The sequence below is a fragment of the Lycium barbarum genome, chromosome 3, assembly GCF_019175385.1.
Source record: "Lycium barbarum isolate Lr01 chromosome 3, ASM1917538v2, whole genome shotgun sequence".
Taxonomy (NCBI): Eukaryota; Viridiplantae; Streptophyta; class Magnoliopsida; order Solanales; family Solanaceae; genus Lycium; species Lycium barbarum.
This window is the reverse complement of record NC_083339.1, coordinates 140,802,181-140,827,097: the sequence shown is the minus strand read 5'-3', so window position 1 is coordinate 140,827,097 and position 24,917 is coordinate 140,802,181. Positions and strand designations below refer to the sequence as shown.

The 24,917-nt window shown below is 33.9% G+C and overlaps 1 protein-coding gene and 2 pseudogenes across 1 annotated transcript; all 3 read right to left on the bottom strand.

Moving 5' to 3' along the window:
* Positions 1-4,570: 4,570 nt before the first annotated feature.
* Positions 4,571-6,257, bottom strand: LOC132633056 (F-box protein At5g07610-like). Its single transcript, XM_060349251.1, has one exon. The coding sequence runs from the start codon at positions 6,129-6,131 to the stop codon at positions 4,869-4,871; it is 1,263 nt and encodes a 420-aa protein (XP_060205234.1). The 5' UTR covers positions 6,132-6,257; the 3' UTR covers positions 4,571-4,868.
* Positions 6,258-18,052: 11,795 nt separating this feature from the next.
* Positions 18,053-19,535, bottom strand: LOC132631488 (F-box protein At5g07610-like; annotated as a pseudogene).
* Positions 19,536-20,610: 1,075 nt separating this feature from the next.
* Positions 20,611-22,209, bottom strand: LOC132634310 (F-box protein At5g07610-like; annotated as a pseudogene).
* Positions 22,210-24,917: the final 2,708 nt, after the last annotated feature.

Here is a 24,917-nt window from a genome sequence, read left to right as displayed (position 1 = left end):
ATTAAATAGAAATAATTTAAATCACAATCAAATAAATCACAAGAAAATAAATTACAACAAATTAAATTGCTAGAATTAAATTTCGAAAAATAAATTGCTAGAATTAAATTGCGAAAATTAAAGATAGAGTTGGAACGAAGGTACCAAATTGCCGGATTAATTTCCAACAAAGCGAAGGCGGCTAGAATTGCAAATCCACCAAAGCTACTTCGGATTGTTGCAAAATCACCAACTCCACCAACAATATTATAATTGCAAAATTAATAATTGAAAGTTGAAACTATAATAAGACTTTGTGGCTAATTATTGCAAAGTAACTATAATTGAGAGATTGAGATTTGAGAGAAAGATGAAGAAGAGTGAATTGAAATGAAAATGAAGAAGGGTTTATATAGGGGTGGGGGAGGGGTTAAAGTGTTAAAAAAAAAAAATTGGGGGCCAAAAAATAAGAAAATGACCGTTTGGCAACGGCCATTTTTGCAAATGGACCGTTGCCAACAGTCCATTACCGAGGCCCAACGGCTATTTCGTTTTTTTTTTTTAATTTTAACCGGTTCCGGTTAAAAAAAAATTGGAACCGGACCGGTAAATTAATATCCGGTTAACCGGCTTAACCGGTTCCGGTTCCGGTTTAACCGGACCGGTTACCGGTTAAAACCGGTTAAGGCAAACCGGTTGACACCTTTAGTACACAGTCAACAGACCATGATGAAAAACATAAATCCATATATGTCTGCTATCATAGGAAGAAATGCAACCTTAAATTCCCTCCACATCTCACATTCAAATGAATACGCTATCTGAGAATCATAATTATATTTTCAGAGACAAGCAACCCCACTAGAGAAGCACGTTTTACTCACAATAATCTGCTTTTCCTAAGGGTGAAATGCAAATATCACGTTTCTCACTACCCGTGAATGTAAGCGAAATATAATATTACCTGTCCACATTATCTGACGTGAAATGAAGGCACACAGAACAATCTGTTACAAAAATGGGTGCACCCTACCTATACTAGATTATTGTTCTTACGCCTTGTTTGGAACGTTGTTACCCATTGTATCGTATCGTTACCATAATTACAATGTTTGTTTTGATTGTTATTTAAAATGCATTGTATTGTATTGTTAACTTCCGTCATTACGTAACAATGAAAAACCTCATTTTATGTAACAACCGATTTGGTATTATCCCATCGTTACCTAATTTCTCTTTCCATTTATGTCCTTAGATAATATTTCATAATCATATTTTATCCTTTACCCTTATATTATTTAACACCACCCAAATATATGTACCTACATCTTCTTCGTTCTTCTGTCTCCTTCTAGGTTTAGATGTGTGGCTGCTCTCCTTTTCTTTCATCATCTCTCTCCTTCTGCGTTTTGGTTAAAAAATCTTTACTAATTTTAATTAATAATTAATTGTAAAATTTTGTTCTCGAGAGCTATTTTGTTCGTATGCTACGAGAAAATGGAAAAGTTCTGGAATTGCAATGTTGGATAGGAGAAGTGCACTGTTGCTTCTGCATTGGATATATAATTTATCAAGAAATTTTATATAATGGGTGCTCAATTATTTTTAGTTTGAAAATTGCTACATAAAGTGGGTGTTCAGTTAATATATTTGAATTAATTACTAGATTTTGCATGTTAATAATAGTGTGTGTCACAAAAAGCAATGAGTGCTTAAGCACCCATAGTACACTACATAGGTCCCCCATTATTAAAGAACTTCTAATGAAAAAAAGTGTACTTATTATTGTTTTTAATATTCATAACATGTTTTTCATTAATTTTAGTAGAATTTGCATGAATTTAACATCTTATACGAGTCATAATTTGTGACAAATTAGCAGAAAAAAGTTGTTGTAAATTATTTTTATTAGTAATTGTTGATAGATTTAATATTTACAATGTTTAGGACATTTTAGTAAACTTACCAATTATAGTACTGTACGATACAGTCAAACCAAATAATAATTTTTTATTAAACAACAGCAAACGGTACAGTCTATTCAAACATTATATCTACAAAACAATGTACAATACAATACGATACAGTGCAGTACATTAGTGAACATGCCTGGTAACCTTCACCATTGCACCTTTATTCTTACTCGTGTTGGAATATAAGACCGAAAAATAACATCATAAGGCACAGATAGAATTAATGGAAGAACATACTTATACCATTAGAAAACTCCATCTTTATTAAATAACAATACAAAATTAAAGGGAATTTTATAGGCAAGACAAGTGATTCTTAGACTTCTAGTTATATGAACCATATAGTTAATAGCAGGGGCTGAGCTAGTAAGAGGGGAAAGAGTTTTCCTTTACCAATATATAAGTCATAATTGTCTTATTAAAGAGCTTTCCAAAATAATTTAAAATGAAAGAATGGTATACAAGATTCGCTTAGGGATCGGGCCATATGTTAATGAACAAGAATAGTTTAGAATTTAACTTAATTTGGGAGTTAATGAGTTAAATTTTTCTTTTGTATAATTGCACCATTTTATACGTTAAAAAACGTAGGATCTTAGTCAGAAAACAAGGCCATCTATGAAATAAATGAAATGGCTGGTGCAAGTAGTTATTAATTAAATGTGTAATTGCAGGTGCACAACAGGACAAAATTATTACTAATTAATTACGAACTACTACTGTCCGTTTGTGCCAATTTATTTCAAGATTGTGTCCCCATGCATGTGGTCCTTTTTCGAACCGTCGCTACACATCTGGACAAGAAGAAAAGAAATGAGGGGCCACATGGGCACATGGCTCCGTGTTTTCACTTTCAGCCACGTGAAAATTTCATTTCTTCTAGAAAGAAAAAATTGAGGTGTGGATTCTTTTACTAGTGACAATCCGTTACTATTTCCCCTTAATGAAATTGAAAAAGCTCCCTACCCAACTACTCTTTTCTTATCAAAATAAGTGTTGTTTATTTCTTTTCAAGAATTAATTTAAGTAATTATTAAAGTTAAATTGAAGTAAATCAATTTAATATTTTAAAATTAAAATTTAGATACTCAAAACGAGAAATACTATTAGTTGTAATTTTTTTCATGTCAATATAAAGAAAAATATATTTTAAAATATTAATAAAAATTTACATCGTCTGAATTTAGCAAGTGAAACGGGACAAATTATTTGTGCTTCATATCTTAGTTTCCATTGGAGTACATCATCAGTTTTGAAGTCAAATATTGTTGTTTATCTTGAATTCATACATTGTAACTTATTCAAAATGATATTTTTATATAATACCTATTCTAAAGGAAGGTAAGAGATAAGCTACAACAGTTGAATCAAAGATAAACTACAATGTTTGAATTCAAAACTTATGATGTATTCCAATACTCTCAAAAATCATAATGTTTGAAAAACTGATGTTGTATTCCAATAGTCTCTTTAATAAATAGAAAATTCTTGTTAGATATTCATTAACAATTGAATTTAAGGTAAACTACAATGTCTGAATTCAAAAGTGATGATGTATTCCAATAGTTCCCAAAATATAAAATCCTCGTTAGATATTCATTAACAATTGAATTTAAGATAAACTACAATGTTTGAATTCAAAATTGATGATGTATTCAAATAGCCTCTTCCCCAAAATAGAAAATTCTCGTTAGATATTCATCGCGTAATATTTTAGATAAAACTTCATAGGAAATGCTCCCGAAGACTAAAGTATGTTAAAGAAAAAGGGCAAAGAGCCAGTTTGGGTTAATTGATTATAAATTGTTGACAAGTATTAAGTGTTGAACGGTACTTTCAAGTGTTGGATTTTTTTATTTTTCATTTTTATATATATATATATATATAAAAGCAGGTACGTATTTGAATAGAAATGTTGAAACTGATAAGAAGTAGTTGTACGTTTGGTAAAGGTGTTGATTAAACATTTTTCTATTAATATTACTTAAATGTTCTTAAAGATATTTACAAAAAATATAATTTTAAAAATATTTTTTGTGTGTATATATATAAGACGAATTATGAAAACAAAATAGAGAGATGATTAAAAAGTTATGTTTTAGAAAGAATATTTTAAAGATTACAAAAGATACTAAAGGATAAAATCCTAATAAGTTGGTCTACCCAAAAGTACTTAGAAGCCGTAAAATTAAAAGTTATGAATGACCAACTTATAATTTTTAGCACAATTTAGCTTAAGAAACACTTAATTTATAAGTATTTTTGGTGTTATAAAAAGTATAGATAAATCAAAATATACTTATAAATTAATTTGACCGGCCTATAAGTTTAGCAAAAACATTTTCCGGAGTCGGGAAGTATTAATTTAGGCACCTTGGGAAGGTTTGTTGCACGTGTGCTCAAATTTTGCTTAGTACCTTTTTTGTATTTTGGTAACAATTTTGCTTAGTGCCTTTTGTTACTCAGGAGAAGAATTTTAAGCAAAGGAAGAGCGAGCTGACTAGCTGAGTACAAAAGTCGTGACCCGAAATGACTCCTTGAAAGTTCTCATTAGATATTGCATTCTAGAAGAAATGGTACCCCCGAAAAAACAGATTTCCATATTTTGGGATCACTATATTCAAACGCTATTTTTATGATTAATTAAGAAGAAGATCAAAATGGTAACCTTTGACTAATTAGAGTACTCAAACTCCATTAATTTGACTATCTGAAACAGAACATAAAGGAATTGCAAGATGTCAATCCTTATCGAGGAAGCTAGCACAAACTTTTCATTCTCAAATACAAAGGAAGATTTGATATTACACATCAAAAGTGAACAAAACTAACCACTAAGGGTCACTCAGAATACAACCAAACAAAAAAAAAAAAAAAAAAAAAAAAAAAAAAAAAAAAAAAAAGGATCCAAGAAACTCAAACGAAAGCGAGTGTCTCAACATGCGTATAGGCATCAAAACAATCATACCGTGCACCACCAATGAAATTTCTGAAAGAATCAGGCTTTATATCAGCTAGTTCTTTCACAACCCCATTATGTATATCATACAAAACAATTTTCCCTGGAAGTGATATCAATAGCCTTGCCTTATCTTCCTCATCAGCTAGAAAACATAGCGTACTAAATGCATACGGAAAGGCATAATCTTCAGGAGGATACATTTCTTGATTCACCATAACTGGATACAAATTGGTCAAAAATTCAAGATTCACACGGTACTTCACAAACCAAGAAGAATAATCACTCTTCAATTCCAACACATTAAACTCTATATCTTGAGGTTTATGAATCTCAATAAGATGCAAATGCCCACCAGCTTCCCCAAAATACTCAATGTTCCTGTACCACTGACCTTCAGGAATTTGAGTACTAGGCATTGTTTTAAATTTGCAGCTATCAACTTGGAAGCACAAAAAAGGGCCTGTTTGGCTAAACCAATGAACAGCCCCTTTCCAGAAGACCCCACGATAGCAACATAAATCAACATCATTACAGTGCTCCTTTGAATGCCTCCAAATCCCAGAACCAAGTGAATACACTGAGAAACGAAGTCGATTTTCAGAAACAGAGGACCAAACACATACAGCAGAATACTCATCAGATGTTGTGGGATCAAATGCTAAGTTCATACTTTTCACTATCATTGTGTCCGGCACTTGAATAAACCTGTGATCACCTGTAGTGAGATTATAAACGTAAAATTCGGTCTTTGCATCATCCGACTTAAAACCTAGACATAAAAGTCCATTACAAGAGTTGATATTACAGAGAACTCTGCCACCACGTGAATCAGATACACGGTCGTAAATCCGACCCATAGCAGATAAGCGTTCTTCGTGGAGACTAAGGAAATCATAATTGGGATGTCGGCATAAGAAAACGCCAACGGTGGAAGCAGAGGAGGTGGCGTTACGACGAGTGTGGAGTCGACGAAAATAGGTACTGGAAATAAGGGAAAGCCAGTGTTTTGAAACACATTGAAAGCGAAGAAGGGATTTGGGGGGTAACCGGAGGAATATTTCAGTTAACAGGTCTTCACTACCGGCGGTTTGCTCCGAAGAAGGGGAGTTTTCGGAGCAAATAGAAACCGGTAAGTGCTGCTTCAGCTGTTTGTTGTAACTCCGGCAGTGGTTAAGGGTCAGTTTGATTGGACTAGTAATACAGTCGCTGGAAACCATGGTGTTTAGGTTTTTTCTTTCTGGAAACTTGGATGAATTGAAGTGAGCTTGGACACCTCTATAATAGACCAGTAGTTAAGGTCTTTGTCCTTACAACTTGACAGAGAGATGGGGGGGCATTGTCGGATAGGTTACATTTAATAATGTCATGGGCCAACTTTATTTGTGACCATAAAAATATATTACTCTCTTCATATGTGTCCACTTAGCAATTTATATATCTCTTAAAAAAATATTAATTTTTAAATAAAAAATATAATTTGATTAAATTATTTTTAATTAAATAGATATTGAAATTTGATCATATAACATTTAATAGAGATAAATTTGAAAAAATAAAATAATTTTTTTTTTAATTTAATAAATGAACACTCTTTTTGACACAAGAAAAAAAACAAGGAGACACTCTTTTTTTATCCGAAGAAAGTATTAAGTTTGCAATTATGATGGTATCATTAATATAACATTTTTTTGGTTGATTTAGTCAAATTTCACAAAGAACTTTCTATCTTGTCCTGATCTTCTTGCGTATCGCGGCATAGGGCTAAGCCTAGAAAACGGTAGACTTGATATTATAATTAAGCATTCTACGGATTTAGCATGACGATCTATGACGTTGATCCTCTCTTGAGCCGAGGGTCTTTCGGAAACAGTCGCCCTACCTTTCAAGGTGGGAATTAGGTCTACGTATACTCTACCCTCCCCAGACTCCACATAGTGGGATTATACTGGACTTGTTGTTGTATCCATGACGTTGATCAAATACTTCATCCGTCTCAAATGTGAATTTTTTTGGAGAACTGCATCAAATTTTATCACTTTGACTTTAAATTTTGATATAAATTTTTTAAGTTTGTAAAAATAAAATTTATATATTTAAAAATTATATTAAAAATACTATAAGTTATGATAATTCATAATTAAAATAATTTAGAAAAAATATAAAAAAAACGTGATCAAAGAATCATCTTGTAGACTCTCTAAATAGTAAAGGGTCCACATAAATTGAAATAGAGGAAGTATTATGGAAGATTAGGATTTATATTTCAATAAAGATACAATATGTTAGGTGATTTGTGTTCATTTTTCAAAGTTTGAGAGTCATCCAATACTTGTATTGGGAAGACACACATACTCGATGGAGTAAATTGACAAAGTTTTGTTTTTTGAAAATACCAGGATATAATTGTATATTATAATGAAAATCATGTTTGGAAACGTACGTAACTACTCCCTTGATTTTTACTTGTCCATTTTGAACTTTTCATGCTGTTTAAGAAAATAATAAATGAATTACATAATTTATCAATATACCCATATTAATTAGTGTATATTTTTATTGGATTTAAAAAATGATTTGAAGTGAGTAACTAATACTATGGGTAAAACAAGAATTTTTTTTTGTCTTATCTTGATATGCTAAAAGTGACAAATAAAAGTGAAAATTTATTTTTAAAATACTGGACAAATAAAAGTGAACGGAGGAAGTAGAATTCAAGCTTCTTAAGAATTTTATATCAACGTGTTCTAGTAGTTATATATTTGTTGTTGCATGATACGATCTAACCAATTGAGCCAGCAACACCATGATCCTCATTTAAAATGTTATTTTCATTTTTTAATGAGCACAGACCTGCATATATTTATTGAAACTTCATACAAAAGAGAGGAGTTAAGGTTTCCCCATACTCCTTTTCCTACTGAAGGTGGAACAGCCTCCAACCTATCCATGGTAGTAGGTTAGCACTTAAGTTTACAAAAATATGTCAGCGAAAGGATTGGAAATGAAGACAGCACTTTTAGTTGGGGCATGTTGCATTCCGTCCACATTTGTTAAGTCTCTGTCTACTCCTTTATTTTTAAGCTGCTCTTTTATTTGAGAGTCATCCGATACTTGTATTGGGAAGATAAACATATTTGATGGAGTAAATTGATCAAGTTTTGTTTTTTGAAAATACCAATATATAATTGTATATTATAATGAAAATCATGTTTGGAAACGTACGTAACTACAATTCAAGCTTCTTAAGAATTTTATATCGTGTTCTAGTAGTTATATATTTGTTGCTGCATGATACGATCTAACCAATTGAGCTAGCATCAGCATGATCGTATTATTTTCATTGGAAATGAAGACAGCTCTTTTAGTTAGTTGGGGCATGTTGCCTTCCGGCCACGTTTGTTAAGTCTCTGCCTATTCCTTTGTTATTTTAAGTTGTTCTTTTATTCGGTTCTTATGAACATGTGATTCTTGTTGGTGGACAATTGGAGATACCGATACGGAATGTATTGATTAATTAATAAGTAGGATTGATGAATAACTTAGCCGTTTGGTATATCTCGGAATATTTCATGAGATTAGCAATTTCAATATGGGATAGCTAATCTCACTATTTTATTAGTTAATACCTCAAATCAAACACGGAATAAAGTTAATTTCAAATTCCATCCAGAAATTATCATCCTTATCCCATTACCAAACAACATGGGTCCATTTTAATAAGGAGCAGATGTGGTTGAGTTACCGATGGCACTAAATATTTGTGTCCAGCGGACAATTTCTTATTCTCTTTTTTTAAAAAATTGGAGCACTACTATAAATTGTTGGGAATAAACCCGTCACAGAAATAATATTCACGGTATTTACAGCGGAATAATAATGTAGCACCGTGATATGGTTAATTAACAAGAATAAAAAAGTGCAATAATGACACCAAGATTTTTACGTGAAAACCCAAAAGGGAAAAAACCACGGGCCAAAAGGAGCAACTGATATCACTATAGCAAGAATTTTGCACTTTGTAGGTTTGAGTAAAATACTCCAAAGACCACTACACACTCAAAAGAAATAACCACTTTAAAGATTTTTCCACCTCACTACAATATCGCTCACACTCTCTATTTTTCCTTACAGACTATTTCTCTATCTGTGAATGCCTTACTCTTCTTTCTCCCTTTGTTGGTGTGATTACAAATGAAAGAATGACTCTCTATTTACAGGAGACTAAAGTTGGTCTCCAAGCACAAAAAGAAAAACGAAAAAGTTCAACAAAATTTGCCTACCACAAAATTTTCCTTTTACTCCAAGTAAGAGTTCCAACCAAGTAATTTGGCACATGCCAATTACAACCAAATGGGATGGATCTCATCAATCTCCCCCTCCAGTCCTAGTTTGAGTGTATGTCGACAAGTTCCTTGCATAGCTCGAACTTGTCTCTTGGTACCACTTTCGTGAACATATCTGAAGGATTCTCACTTGTAGGGATCTTCTAGACCTGCATAGATTCGTCCTCTATCTTTTCCCGAATCCAGTGATACCTCACATCGATGTGTTTCATCCTTGCACGGTACATGGAGTTCTTGCTCAAGTCTATTGCACTTTGACTGTCACAATAGACGACATACTCCTCCTGATGCAATCCAAGCTCTTGAAGGAACCATTTCAGCTATATCATCTCTTTTCCAGCTTCTGTAGCGGCAATGTACTCTGCTTCAGTTGTAGAGAGTGCGACACACATCTGCAACTACGACTACCATGATATAGCTCCCCCTGAAAATCTGAACAGGTATCCAGTAGTAGATTTACAATTATCAAAATCACCTACCATATCAGTATATGTGTAACCCTTCAAGACTGGATCTGATCCTCTGAAACACAAACAATCTCCAGTAGTACCTCTCAGGTACCTGAGTATCCACTTGACTGCTTCCCAGTGTTCTTTTCCAGGATTTTCAAGGAATCTACTAACAACACCAACTGCATAAGCAATATCAGGTCTAGTGCATACCATTACATACATCAAGCTTCCGACTGCTGACGAATAAGGAACTTTGGTCATGCTCTCTTTCTCCTCCTTTGTTGTAGGACACATCTGTTTGCTCAACCTAAAATGACCGAGAAAAGGTATACACGTTCAATGTACTTCTCCTGAGATAGCCACAACTTTCTGCTTGTTTGTTCTCGAACAATCTTGATCTTCAAAATTTGTTATGCGGGCTCAAGTCCATAATGTCAAATGACTTTGACAAATCTCCTTTCAACTTGACAATCAGCTCCATGCCTTGTCCTAAAATTAACATGTCATCCACATACAACAACAAAATAATAAAGCTGTAATTAGAAAATCTTTTGAAGTATACACATAGATCAAAATAGGTCTTTGTGCAAGTTTGAGTTTTCATGAATGAGTCAAACTTCTTGTACCACTGCCTTGGTTCCTGCTTCAACCCATAAAGACTCTTATTCAATTTGCACACCATGTGTTTCTTTCCAGATACTTCAAATCCTTCTGGCTGCTCCATTTAAATCTCCTCTTCCAAGTCTCCATGAAGAAATGCAGTTTTCACGTCCAACTGCTCCACTTCAAGATCCAGAATAGCTGCTAAGCTCAAAATGGTTTGAATAGAAGTCATTTTGACAATAGGTGAGAAAATTTCATCAAAATCGATACCTTTCTTCTGTTCGAAGCCTTTTACTACCAATCGAGCTTTGTACTTGACCAGCTTGCCATTTCCATCTTTCTTGAGTTTAAAGACCCACTTGTATTTGAGTGGTCTTTTACCATTTGGAAGTTCAACCGGCTTGTACGTACCATTTTTCTGTAGAGAATCCATCACTTCTTGCATGGCTCTTTTCTGGATGAGACAGCAACTCCTTCAGACTTTCTGTTTCACCCTCATCACTAATGAGGACATACTCTGAGGAAAGGTACTTAGATGACCCTACCTTTGCCTTACTGATCTCCTCAAAGGTTGAGATTTCTCTTTTTCTTCCTGAGTAAGGTGCTCAACTTGTTCGTCAAAATCACCAAGTTGCTCCCCTTGCTCAAAAATCTCGCCAGGTTACTACTCCTGCTCGGCAACCTCGTCGGTGGTACTTTTTGCACATCTGGATGGTTAGAAGGAATGATAACAAGGTTAGGGACTATACCATTCTTGGCCTTTTTTGACAGATCATCAACAGTTCCAACTTCACTTTCTTGGAGGACTACGTCTTTGCTTCTGATGACCTTCTTCTTTAAAATATCCCACAGTATGTACCCGAACTCTTTATCTCCATATCCAATGAATATGTAGAGAAACAGATTTATCATCAAGCTTAGTTTTCTACTCATTCGGTACATGTACAAAAGCTCTGCAACCAAACACCTTCAGATGCGAGTAGGACACCTCTTTGTTGGTCCAAACTCTTTCTGGGATGTCAAACTCCAATGGAACTGAAGGACTACGATTGATCAGGTAACAAGCTGTCTGAACTGCTTCACGCCAGAATGACTTAGGCAGTTTAGCCATTCTGAGCATGCTTTTCAGCTTCTCAATAATTGTGCGATTCATTCTCTCAGCTACACCATTGTGTTGTGGGTTTCCAAGAACGGTCTTTTCATGTCTGATCCCATAGCTTGAACAATACCCTTCAAATTCCCTTGAAGTGTACTCACCTCCATTGTCACTGCAAAGAGGCTTAAGCTTTCGACCAGTCTCTCTTTCCACCAAAGCATGAAACTTCTGAAAAACCTGATCTTTGGTTTTCAAGATATAAACCCACAATTTTCGTGAAGCATCATCAATAAAAGTAACAAAGTATTTGTTACAGCCCATTGATTCTATCTCCATTGGACCACAGACATCAGAATATACCAAATCAAGTATATTCAATTTTCTTTCTGATGATGTCTAAAATAAGACTCTATGTTGCTTACCAAATAAATAGTAGTCACAAAGTTTTATCGTTGTACTTTTTGCAAAAGAAATGAGTGATTTTCTTGGCAAGAATTTGCAATCCTTTCTCGCTCATATGACCCATTCTTCTGTGCCACAAATCTGCAGAAATCTCATCTTGAGCCGCATCCAATTCACCTCGGCATATTTCTGCATTTGTCCTGTACAATGTGCCACGAGCAACTTCTTTTGCAATCACCAATGATCTCTTGGTGAGTCTTCATTTTTTATTTGCAAAATAGTTCTCGTATCCATCTCGGTCCAAAGGAATTCCTGAGATCGAGTTCAACCGCAAATCAGGTACATAACGCACGTTCTTCAGAACTAATGTGCATCCGACATTTGTCCTGATACAAATGTCTCTGATCCCCGCAATCTTTGAGTAACTGGTATTACCCATTTTCACAGTGCCGAAATCTCCTGCTATATATCTACAGAAAAGGTCTCTTACTGGTGTGACATGGCACATGGTAAGATGTTGTTGTGTCAACCACCCATTCCGACTCTAAACCTGCCAAGTGCATGCATTCATCTTCCTCATTTATAAAGAGAACAACATTATCATTGTTTTGCACTGTGGCAGTTGTGTTGTCGTCATTCTTCTGGCCACTGCTTTCACCTTTGCCCCTTTTTAGATTTGGACAATCTTTTTTGTAATGACCTGGTTGATCGCAATTATAGCAATTTCTAGCTTTTGACTTCGATCAGATCTTAGACTTCCCGCGAGCTTTGGATCTACCATAGTTGCTCGAACACTTTTGGTAACTCCTGCCTCTACTTTCTGTGATAAGAGCCTGACCGTGATTTTCAAGCTTCTTTCTCATATTCTCATTGAGTAGAAGAGCTGCTGTGACATCCTTCAACTCAATTGAATCCTTACCATGCAAGATGGGTTGTTGCCAAATTGTCATAAGATGATGGCAACGAGTTCAGGAGCACGATGGCTTTATCTTCTTCCTCAATCTTTACCCCAAGGTTTGCTAGCTACGTGATTAGTTCATTAAGCACATTTAGATGTGACAAAAAATTCATGCCTTTACCCATGTGTAGGGCATACAACTGTTTCTCTAAGTACAATTTTTTTGTCAGCGCCTTGGACATGTATAGATTTTTCAATCTTGTCCAAATGCCACATGCACTCTCCTCATCGATGATGTTATTGACCACATCATCTGTTAAGTGCAACCTGATTGCACTAGCTGCCTTTTCATCCATTTCTTCCCAATCCTCAACTATCATGGATTCAGGCTTTTTGAGTTAAAATGTTGACATTTAATCTTCACAATTATTCCATCTAAAACTTATCATTTCCAGCTACTTAATTTACAGCCTTTCATATACAATGTATATGAACCTAAAAGGCACAAATAAGTGTAGAATTACGTGGGTCATTGATTTGAAGGGCATAACTTCTAATTTAATGCAACTATTTCTGGAAATCATATGAAAAGTCATTTTAAAGCTATATAACGAGGAAACAAAAAGCTAACAAGCCAGCAAATCAGCCTCTCCTCTCCTTCTCTATTTATAAAACTACTTTCAATGATTATTTCTTCTTACAATTATCATCTGAACGTTCTAAGACTAGCCCAGAAAATACAAATGGATTGAAGAAAAATAACAGTGTTCTCTTATATTCTAAAATATTTCATGTTGTATTTAAAAAATATCTAGAACTTGAGGACCAACATATCTTTAATATGGTGCTGTAGAGCTACTGTTAGTGCCTTCTATAGTACATCAATGCTGGCTGGAATCCTCGATCAAGAAAACATCATGAAGTGATTATCTATGGTTCAGTGAATAGAGATGATAGTATTTAGGAGTTCTCATTCATCCAACAATGACCTACCAAAATCAACAATAATTTCTATATGTATTTGATTTTCCAAGTCTTCTGAGAATATTGAGGTAATGCCATATCAATGTTGACGAGATAATTTTGGAGTTAGTCAATTGTTTTCAGAGAAGAACAAATTTTGTTGTTGACAGATACAACCATTAAAATTAAAGAATCCTCATAACTATATATTTCTACTTAGAATGGTTCATTAGCAATGTGAGAACACGTATATTGCCTTTGCGTTAATTTTTTTATAGTTGTTGCTAGCTATTGTTTATATGAGAATCTTTTTGATGCCTATCAAACTTTTTACATTTGTAAAATTTAGCTTTATAACTTTCTATACATATATCTCTGTAAATGATGAGTCATTCAAAGTACATATGATGATAGGAATGTATGGTATAGCAAAATTTGTAACATGCAAAAAAAATTATAGGTTTAGAATAATGATTAAATGTATTTATTATAACAATTTGAATTCCAATTTGTTGGAAGTTTTGTCAGGGGTCGTTCCATTAAAAAAGTTTTATCTTCTAGAGAATAGCACAAGACATTTTTCTTTGAACTTTATTTTATCACTCAAACACATTATCTAATAATTTTATTTAAAACATTATGTATTCATTGATATGGGATACACGCGCAAAGCGTGTGTCCAGAAACTAGTATAATAAAAATGAGCAGAAGAGAAGTCAAACAGAAGCTAAAGTCTCAACATGCTTGTACATTGCAAAGCCATCATAACATGCAACATCAACGAAACGCTTGAAAGAGGCTGGCTTCACATCGGCTAGCTCTTTGATCATCCAATTTCCCAAGTTGTACAAAATGATTTTCCCAGGAAGCGCAAGCAAATAGCCTTGCTTCATCATTTTTCTCATCGTCAAGAAAACAAATTATGGCAAATACTTTCGAATATGAATAATCTTGTGGTGGATACACTTCTTGATTCACCATGGCAGGGTACATATTGGGTAAAAAGTCTAAATAAACATGGTACTTGACTAACCACCCAGAATAATCAACCTCCCAACTCCAAAATATCAAATCTTGTACGTCTATTCGAATGATGACCAATGAGATGCAAGTGCCCTCCAGATACGCCAAAGTATTCGATGCCCCGTCCTCCAGGAATTGGGGTACTAGGCATTGATCTGAAGCTGCAATTACCAACTTCAAAGCACAAAAATTGGCCTGTTTGACTAAACCAATGAAAACCCTTAGTCCAGAAAACACCATCATAGCCATATAAATCCACTTCTCCATACTCATTACACTCATAACATTCAGTAGATTGCTTTCAAATCCCAGCACCAGAAGAATAAACTGAGAATCGAAGTTGATTCTCAGATGAATGACTCCAAATACACACAACATTGGAATCCTCGAACTTCTCAGGATCGAAAGCTAAAGTCATCGTTGTTACTAAGTGAGAATCATCAATTGTGTCTGGTAGTGGAATGTGATGGGTGTGCGAACAAAGCACCACATTGGTAGCTGAAAAGAAAAGGAGCTACTTATAAAGTGTTAGATATCATTAATGGTGTGAGGCCTTTTGGGGAAAACCGTGCGGGCTTGGCCCAAAGCGAGCAATATCACATCATGATAAGAGTATCTTTGGACCGTTTTAGCCCAACAATTGGTATTTCAGAGCCAATGATTTGGTGGGACGAGTATAAAGATGGCGGAGTGTGGCGTAGGGCTCGGCTTAGTCCCTTTGCCCGTCTATGGGCCAGTTTATGACCTTTATCCATAGCTTTGAAGACGCATATACAACCTTTGGGCTTTGGTGAACGTAAATACTCTGACGATGTGGGTGACACACAGACATGTTGGATCTCTGACTCGTGAATTATGGAAACGAGCCATGTGGAACTTAGTTCGAGGGGGAGATTTTAGGTGTGCGAATAAAGTGTCATATTGGTAGCTGAAAAGAAAAGGAGCTACTTAGAAAGTGTTGCATACTCTTAATGGTGTGAGGCCTTTTAGGTGTGAGGCCTTTTAGGGAAAACCGTGCGGGGGCTTGGCCAAAACGGACAATATCACATCATGTTAAGAGTATTTTTGGACCGATTTAGCCCAACAAAATGAACCTATATTTTCCGGTGGTGAGATTGTAAATGTAAAACTCCCTCTTCCCATCACCCGATTCAAAATCAAGGCAAAATAGTCCATTACAAGATTTCACAAGATGAATTATTTACCATCACATATACTAGAGAATCTTTCATTCATCATACTCATTGAAGATAAATCTTCCTCACGCAGAGAAATAAAATTTGGTACGATACGAAACCGATAGTGGAGGTAGAGGACTTAGCATTTTTCCTAGTGTGGAGACGACGAAACAGGGGACTGCTGATAATTGAATGCCAACGTTTAAAGACTGTTTGTAAACGAAGTAGAGATTTTGGGGGCAAGAGCAGAAATATTTGGGTTAAGAGATTGATTGCTGGCGACGTGTTGGGCAGATTCTGCTGAAGAGGCTTCAAGTTCAATCGAGATTTCGCCGGGGACTGACATGTGCCATTTTGGGAAACTCTAACAGGGGATGAGGGTGACTTTGACCCTACCAAATTTATCTACGTAGGACTCGTCGCCAGATGTACCTTAGTTTTGTTGGGATTAAAATAACAGGGCGTCATGCGGAAACAAACAATTGCAAAACTTGAACAATAATAAATCGAACAACAAATAAAACTATACTAATAGAGGCATAATATATTAATATGATTTGGCCAACTGGCCTACATATGAGAAACTAATTAAAAAATATTAAAACTATTGGAGGACATCTGCCCTAAACAAGATTCGTTAAACGATTACATTATGGATGCTATTGTGTTATTGAATGAGAGAAACGATCTTCTATTTATACAAGTCTAAAACTTCTCTACCAAGAAAGGATCGATATTTTAGAGTCCTTTTCTACCAAGATTTTTTTTTTGAAGTAAAACATAATTATGATAGAATCCAAATAAGGTAGGAAATTCAGGATAAACCCTAACAGGTTTTTGGAAGCAATGGTGAGTTCCTCTCTGACAGAAATGGCTTTGATTACTTTGATAGTCGGGAGCATGCTTTGGTTAGCTAAATTGGGGCTTATTGATGATCCATGGACTTTCTGCGCTTCGTTCATTTAGGATTTGTTTATAGTTGATTAGGTGTAATTGCAATGCGAAACGATTACTAGTAGGAAGTGGAATGAAGTTTTCTAGTTGTCTTTTGCAAGACTAACTTGATTTTCTTTTTAAATGTCAACTTCGAAAATATTGTACCTAAAGAATGATTGACTGTCTTCTTGTGCACTACATCTCAATATCACTGAAGTTTGCAATAAAACGATTTACTATTCATCTAAAATTCTAATTGCTGAACTCTTTGGTTAATTTTTGACAAGGTCATCATCATTCTCACGCCAAGGAAAAGACAGGTTACGAAAAGAATAGGAAATAGGTACTCCATAAAAATATACTGATTTGGTGAAATACATACACAATCAATTGAGTTACCGGTGACTAGATGCAGAGGCGGATCCAGGATTTAGATTATGTGGGTTCAATCTTAAGAATTTTAGTATCGAACTCATTATATTTTAAAAGTTATGAGTTCATATCTACTATATATATACAATTTTAATAATTTTTTACACATAAATTTATACTCCGTGCCCACTTAATAGGCTAGATCCGCCCCTGACTGGATGACTTGTAGCCTAACTCGACTTGATATAAGTTGATAATTTGTAGGCGTTTGGCTATAGATTCTAAATATTTTTCACTTTATTTGGAATTTATGGAATTGGGGTTGAAGATGGAGTTGTGTTTGATTATACTTTTTGTAAAGAATATTTGAAACAATGTTCATGCTTTAATGTATTTAAATATAACTTCAAAAGTGAAAAGTAAATTGGAAAACATATTATAAGCTGTCTTCAAAATTTGAAATACAAACTTCAAGTTGGATTTGAATTTTTCATGGTCAAACATTAATTTTCAAATTGAGTGAAAATTTATTCCAAAAAAAAATGAATAATTTTTATAACCAAACAGGTCCTTATTCTCTTGATGATCGATTTCTTTGCAAAAGCATACTATAGCTCTATATCTCTATGTAAAAAGAAAACTTTGAGGAAAGTTGCTTGCTAGGCTATTAGCTTATTTACTTCTATGGTAAGTTCATCTGGATTTTCCCGATGAACCCAAAGTGAAAGTAACTTTGAGTATTTCTTTCCAGAGTGGATTTTCGTAGTATTATGAAGTTAATTGATCAAGCAAACGAAAATCATATAGTACTTGACTACAAAAAGATTCAGAATTAGCGAAGGAACATAAAATAAAATGAGCTGAAGACAAACTCAAACACAAGCAAAAGTCTCAACATGTTTGGACATTTCAAAGCCATCGTAACAAGACAAAGAAGCTGGCTTCACATCCGCTAGCTCTTTGATCGTCCCATTTCCCAAGTTGTACAAAATAATTTTCCCAGGAAGCCCTAGCAATAGCCTAGCCTTATATTTCTCATCTCCAAGAAAACAAATTGTTGAAATACGTTCGAATATGCATACTCTTCCGGTGGATTCACCATGGCAGGGTAAAATTTGGGTAAAAAGTCTAAATTAACATGGTACTTGACAAACGACGCAGAGTAATCAACTTCCAGCTCGAAAATATCAAATTTTGTACTTTGATGAGAATTTTGACCAATGAGATGCAAGTGCCCTACAGATTCCCCAAAGTATTCGATGTTCCTCTGCGATTGTTCTTCAGGAATCGGAGTTGTAGGCATTGATCTGAAGCTGCAATTACCAATTTCAAAGCAAAAGAAGGGGCCTGTTTGAGTCACCCGATGAACAGCCCCATTCCAGGAAACACCATAATCACAACATAAATCCACTGCTCCATATTCATTACAGTCATAACACTCAGTAGAATGCCTCCACACCAGTCACCTGAAGAATACACCGCGAACCTAAGTTGATTTTCAGACACAAACAACCAAACACACACAACATCGTAATCCTCTGACTTTTCAGGATCAAAAGCTATATTCATAGTTTTTATTAATTGGGGTTCGATTACGTACGGTAGTGGAATAAACCTGTATTTACCAGTGGTGAGATTGTAAATGTAAAACTCCCTCTTCCCATCACCCAGTTTAAAATCTAGGCAAAATAGTCCATTACAAGAATTCATATGATAAACTATTTTACCATCACCCATTTTAAAATCTATGCAAAATAGTCCATTACAAGAATTCATATGATAAAATATTTTACCATCATGTATACTGGAGAATCTTTCGTTCATCATACTCATTGTATATAAATTTTCTTCCCGCAGCCAAAGAAAATTGAAAATGGGGTTCCGACACAAGAAGAAACCGATGGTGGAGGCAGAGGACCTAGCGTTCTTACGGGTGTGGAGACGACGAAATAGGGGACTGCTAATAATTGAAAGCCAGTTTTTCGAAACTGTCTGGAAACGAAGTAGAGATTTTGGGGGCAAGTGCAGTAAAATTTCGGTCAAGATATCTTCATTGGTGGCGATGTGTTGGGCAGAGTCTGATGAAGGGGATTCAATTTCATTCAAGATTTCGCTGGAGACTGAATGGTGCGATTTTGGGTGTCTTTCGAAACCCCGGAAGTGGATGAAGGTGATTTTGTTTATACTGCCAAATTCATCGAAGTACGAGGAGTCGCATGATGTAGCATCGTTGTTGGAAGCCATGGTGAGTTCCTCTGCTGAACATAAATGGCTATGGCTAGCTTTGGTTTTACATTGACTTTCTATGCTTATATTCCTTTCATTTATGTATATTTTATACTAGTAGTTGATTAGTTGTAGTTGCAATGTAGAATACATTATATGATTTTTTTTTAAGTATCTCTAATGCTTGAAAGTAATCTAAAAGATTTTTGTTGAAGAAGTTGAATGAAATTTTCTAATAGTCTTTTGCAAGTCTAACTTGAATTTTAAAAAATAAATAAAAAAATGTCAACTTCCAAGGTAGCATAGTTAGAACTTGAATAATAAAATTCTTCTTGAAAGAAGGCTAATGGCCATTGAGGCTTTTTCTTGACCCTCCGTTGTTCATTCTTTAGCCAACTTCAACAATGGTTCAATAACAACCTTCTTCTATGATAAACATCCCATTTCGATCATTACACCGAGCCAGCATTACAAGCGAAGTAGCTGTGTCTGAAGGTTGCTCTACATATCCCGAGCACAAGACAGAAATCAGTTGTCATATTATGCTTAATGTTGGCTCGATTTCAGCTATAGGAGAAAACCTACCGAGACGTTCATAACATATTGTCCTGGAGTTTGACTTGTCAAAATTTCAAACTCAAGCATCACAATGCTGGATTTTTTCCGTATTTCAGCTAGAGGATTTTTTGTGGACCTTATCTCCGCCTTAAGAAATGGTTAATTCTCAATTACATTTCAAATAGCAGCTAAATATTCATGGCGGTCCCAAATAATGGAATACTCAATGAATAAGAGTAAAGTTACAAATTTAAAGCGACTACACAGAAGAATAAAATACCGTGACCCAAAGTGTACTCATCAATAGTAGAATCCTAAATCATATAATACGAAATAACAATTCATACTTCAATCCAGCATTTCTTCATTCAACAGTAATCCCTCATGTTATGTTCTTTTTCCTTTATGTATTCTTCTTCCTATGACTTAATTTGGATGTAATAATGGCTTTGAATTAGCATATTTTGTTGTTTAATATGGGCTTGAGACACTCCCTGATTGCAAGAAGTTGTTCATGAATTTTTACATAGCAAGTACGATGAGGTTAATTGATTGTTCATCTGTTGCATAATTGTCAGGGAAGTTAGGCATGATTACAAAGATTTAAGCAAGCAAACGGAATCCACAGGCTTGATTACAAAAAAGTTTGAGATTTAGAAAAACAACAAACAATAAAAATGAGCAGAAGAGAACTCAAACACAAGCCAAAGTCTCAACATGTTTGTACATATCAAGGCCATCGTAATGTGCCTCATCGAGGAAATGCCTGAAAGAAGCTGGCTTCACGTCCGCCAGCTCTTTGATCATCCCATCTCCCAAGTTGTACAAAATTATTTTCCCAGGAAGCGACAGAAACAGCCTTGCCTTGTCTTTTTCATCGTCAAGAAAGCAAACTGTTGAAAATACATTCGAATATGCATAATCTTCTGGAGGATTCACTTCTTGATTCACCACGGCAGGGTACAAATTGGGTAAAAAGTCCAAATTAACATGGTACTTAACCAAACCAACCAGAATAATCAACTTTCAGCTCCAAAATATCAACTTTCGTTCTTTGGTCCGAATTCTGACCAATGAGATGCAGGTGCCCTCCAGATTCTCCAAAGTATTCAATGTTACTGTGCCACTGTCCTTGAGGAATTGGAGTTGTAGGCATTGATCTGAAGCTGCAATTACCAACTTCAAAGCATAAAAAAGGGCCTGTTTGACTAACCCAATGAACAGCCCCATTCAAGAAAACACCATAATCACAGCATAAATCCACTGCTCCATACTCATTGCAGTCATAACATGCAGTAGAATGCATCCAAATACCCACACCTGAAGAATACACCGCGCACCGAAGTTGATTCTCAGACACAGACAACCAAACACACACAACATGGTAATCCTCTGACTTTTCAGGATCAAAAGCTTAATTCATAGTTTTTACTAAGTTGGGTTCGTTGACTGTGTCTGGTAGGGGAATAAGCCTATGTTTACCAGTAGTGAAATTGTAAACATAAAACTCCCTCTTCCCATTACTCAATTTGAAATCAAGGCAAAAAAGTCCATTTCAAGAATTCATATGATAAAATATTTTACCCTGGCGTATACTGGAGAATCTTTTGTTCATCATACTCATTGTAGATAAATCTTCCTCACTCAGTGAAAGAAAATTGAAAACAGGGTTTCGGCACAAGAAGAAACCGAGGGTGGAGGCAGAGGACTTAGCATTTTTCCGTGTGTGGAGACGACGAAACACGGGACTGCTAATAATTGAAAGCCAATGTTTTGAAACTGTCTGGAAACGAAGTAGAGATTTTGGGGGCAAGTGCAGTAAAATTTCAGTTAAGATATCTTCATTGCTGGCGATGTGTTGGGCAGATTCTGATGAAAGGTATTCAATTTGAACTGAGCTTTCACTGGATACTGACATGTGTGATTTTAGGTGTCTTTTGAAACTCCGGCAATGGATGAGGGTGATTCTGTTTATACTACCAAATTCATCGAAGTACAAGGAGTCCATGGAGGTAGCATTGTTGGAGAAAGCCTTGGTATATTCCGTTGCTGAACAAAAATGGTTTTTGATTAGCTAAGTTGGGGCATGTTGATGATCCATGGACTTTTTATGCTTTGTTCATTTGATTTGTTTAAAGTTGATTAGGTCTTAATTGAAATGAGAAGCGATTGCTTGTAGGAAGTGGAATGAAATTTTCTATCAGTCTTTTGCAAGTCTAACTTGAATTTTCTTTAAATGTCAACTTCGAATATTACTACTATATATATAAGTAACAATAGTAAGTTTTTGTAGTCCTCACATCCTCAAAATTCTAATAAGATGCTTACATGTGCGTTGTGGCTTCTCCAATTGACTTTCCTTGCATATTTTCATTTTTTGCTCTCATTCATTTTTGAGAAAATTACATCATAAGTCAAGTTTTTAAAGTTAACCACATAAATAGCACAACTTTTAAAGTTCTTAAAAAATAACAGATTTTATACCTATATGATATACTTAGGAAAATATTATACCAAAAAGAATCCCCTAAATTAGGGATTCAATAATATTTACTCATTTTTTATTATCATTTATCTCCCTTCTTTAAGGGATAAACCCATATCTATTATGTCATTTATCTCTCCTCTTCAACTGATAAATATCTATCTTTATCAATTCTCTTTCTTATACACCCCTCAACTACTACTACATCTTCTTATTCATTTCTATTTTTCCTATCGGCGGTTGAGAGCTTTCAAAAAGTTGGGCGAGGCTAAGGTTATAAAAAAATAGATTGAGTTATATTAAAATAATTATTAAAAAATCTTTAAAAAAATCATATTTATTAAAATAATATATCCAGCAAATTCACAACAGACTCGAAAGAGAATTATTATATTATGTATACTGCATATATTATATTATTTGGAGCACATAAAATTATACGAAGTACAAAAATTTATCACACAAGATATAATAAATGTATACGTGGTATATGAAATGTATACAAGGTTTAATAAAATGTATAACAAAATTATACAAGGTATATAAAATTTATTATACAAGATATAATAAAAGTATATGTGGTATATGAATTGTATACAAGGTTTAACAAAATGTGAACAATATATAACAAAAACTTATACAAGGTATAATTAAATGTATATAAGATATAGAAAACAATTGTAGAAGAATTGATAAATATTTTGTATAAGTTTAAATATTACTATGATATTTATATAATCAAAAGAGTTACAAAGCGTGCATATGCTTAAAATATTATGTATCATACAATTTTTATATATATACTAGACGGCCTATGCCCGTGCTGCGCACGAGCTCAACACTTTAGATTATAGTGCATTTATGTGTATGTAGCTGTCTTTGAATAGTGATAATATATATATATATATATATAAAGTATATATTATGTTCAAAATATGATTAATATAACATTGTAGTTTGTGCTCCGTATTTAAATTTTTATTATATTAATGTTTGCTATGAACACAAAATCGGTAAATTTATTAATATTTTTTAAAAGAGAAGACTTGTTTAAAAGGAAACTATTTTCTTCTCTTTGAGATAAAACAATAGCAATATTTAAGCATCAGTTGATACTTTTAATTTTAATTCGATTAATTTAAAGGTGTAAAATACTTATTATTTTTTTATCAAATTTTGATTTGGACAATTCTAATTCAAATTATTAAATTAATTTTACATGTTTAAAACAAAACAAAGTAGAAATTGATTTTTTATTTAAACGAAGAAATACTATTTTTTAATTTTTAGTAAATTTTCTCGGTTTAGCTCATTTTACTTGTCATGTTGTCTTTTGCATGGTTTTTAGAAAAACGTCGATTAGAATTATAATTTGACTAATTTACCTTATTCATTATTTGATCTGCATTTGATATATTTTTTTTACGACATTAATTTCTTTTCACATTTATTAGAGTAAGAATAAAAATAAAAAAGTATTTAAATTATATCTTATTTTAAAATATAAATATTTTAAGTATATTTATTTTAGTAAACATAACAAATAAATGACATGACGGAATAACAAATACAACAGTTTAATATCTAGATTAGATCTCAGGCTAATATAAAAAATGAAAGAACATTGTATGGTTTGACTACTTAACCTTTTGAAGAAAAGCAATTTCATGGATTGACACGCACGTGGTAATGAATTCATCATTATTGACTTAATGAGATACATTGGAAATTACATGAATATTGTTTGATTTTTTAATAGGGGGTGCACTTTTTTTTTTTGGACATTATTAATTTGCACTATTTTTATGCATATATATATATATATATATATATATATATATATATATACTATGTTCAAAACACGATTAATATAACATTGTCGTTTGTACTCCGTATCTAAAACTTTATTATATTAGTGTTTACTACGAATACAAAGTCTGCACTTTTTGTTTTACATTATTTTTTTTTTAATATGGGGTTCACTTTTTTTTTTTTTATATTACTTGATTTTGTTAATAAGGGGTCCACTTTTTTTTTCTACCGTGAGTTTGGAGATGGTGGGATCCATTTTTTTTATATTGCTTGATGTCGTTTAGTATGTGGTCCACCCTTTATGGGGTGCATCTTTTTTTTTTTTTTGACATTATTAGTTTGTACTATTTTTATGCATATAATATATATACATATACTATGTTCAAAACACGATTACTATAACATTGTAGTTTGTGCTCCGTATCTAAAACTTTATTATATTAGTGTTTGCTACGAATATAAAGTCTGCACTTTTTTTTTAACATTATATTTTTTTTAATATGGGGTTCACTTTTTTTTTTTTGATATTGCTTGATTTTGATAATATGGGGTTCACTTTTTTTCCCATGAGTTTGGAGATGGTGAGTTCCATTTTTTTTCTTGCTTTTTTTTTATTGCTCGGTGTTATTTAGTATGGCCCCACGCCGTCTGCACTT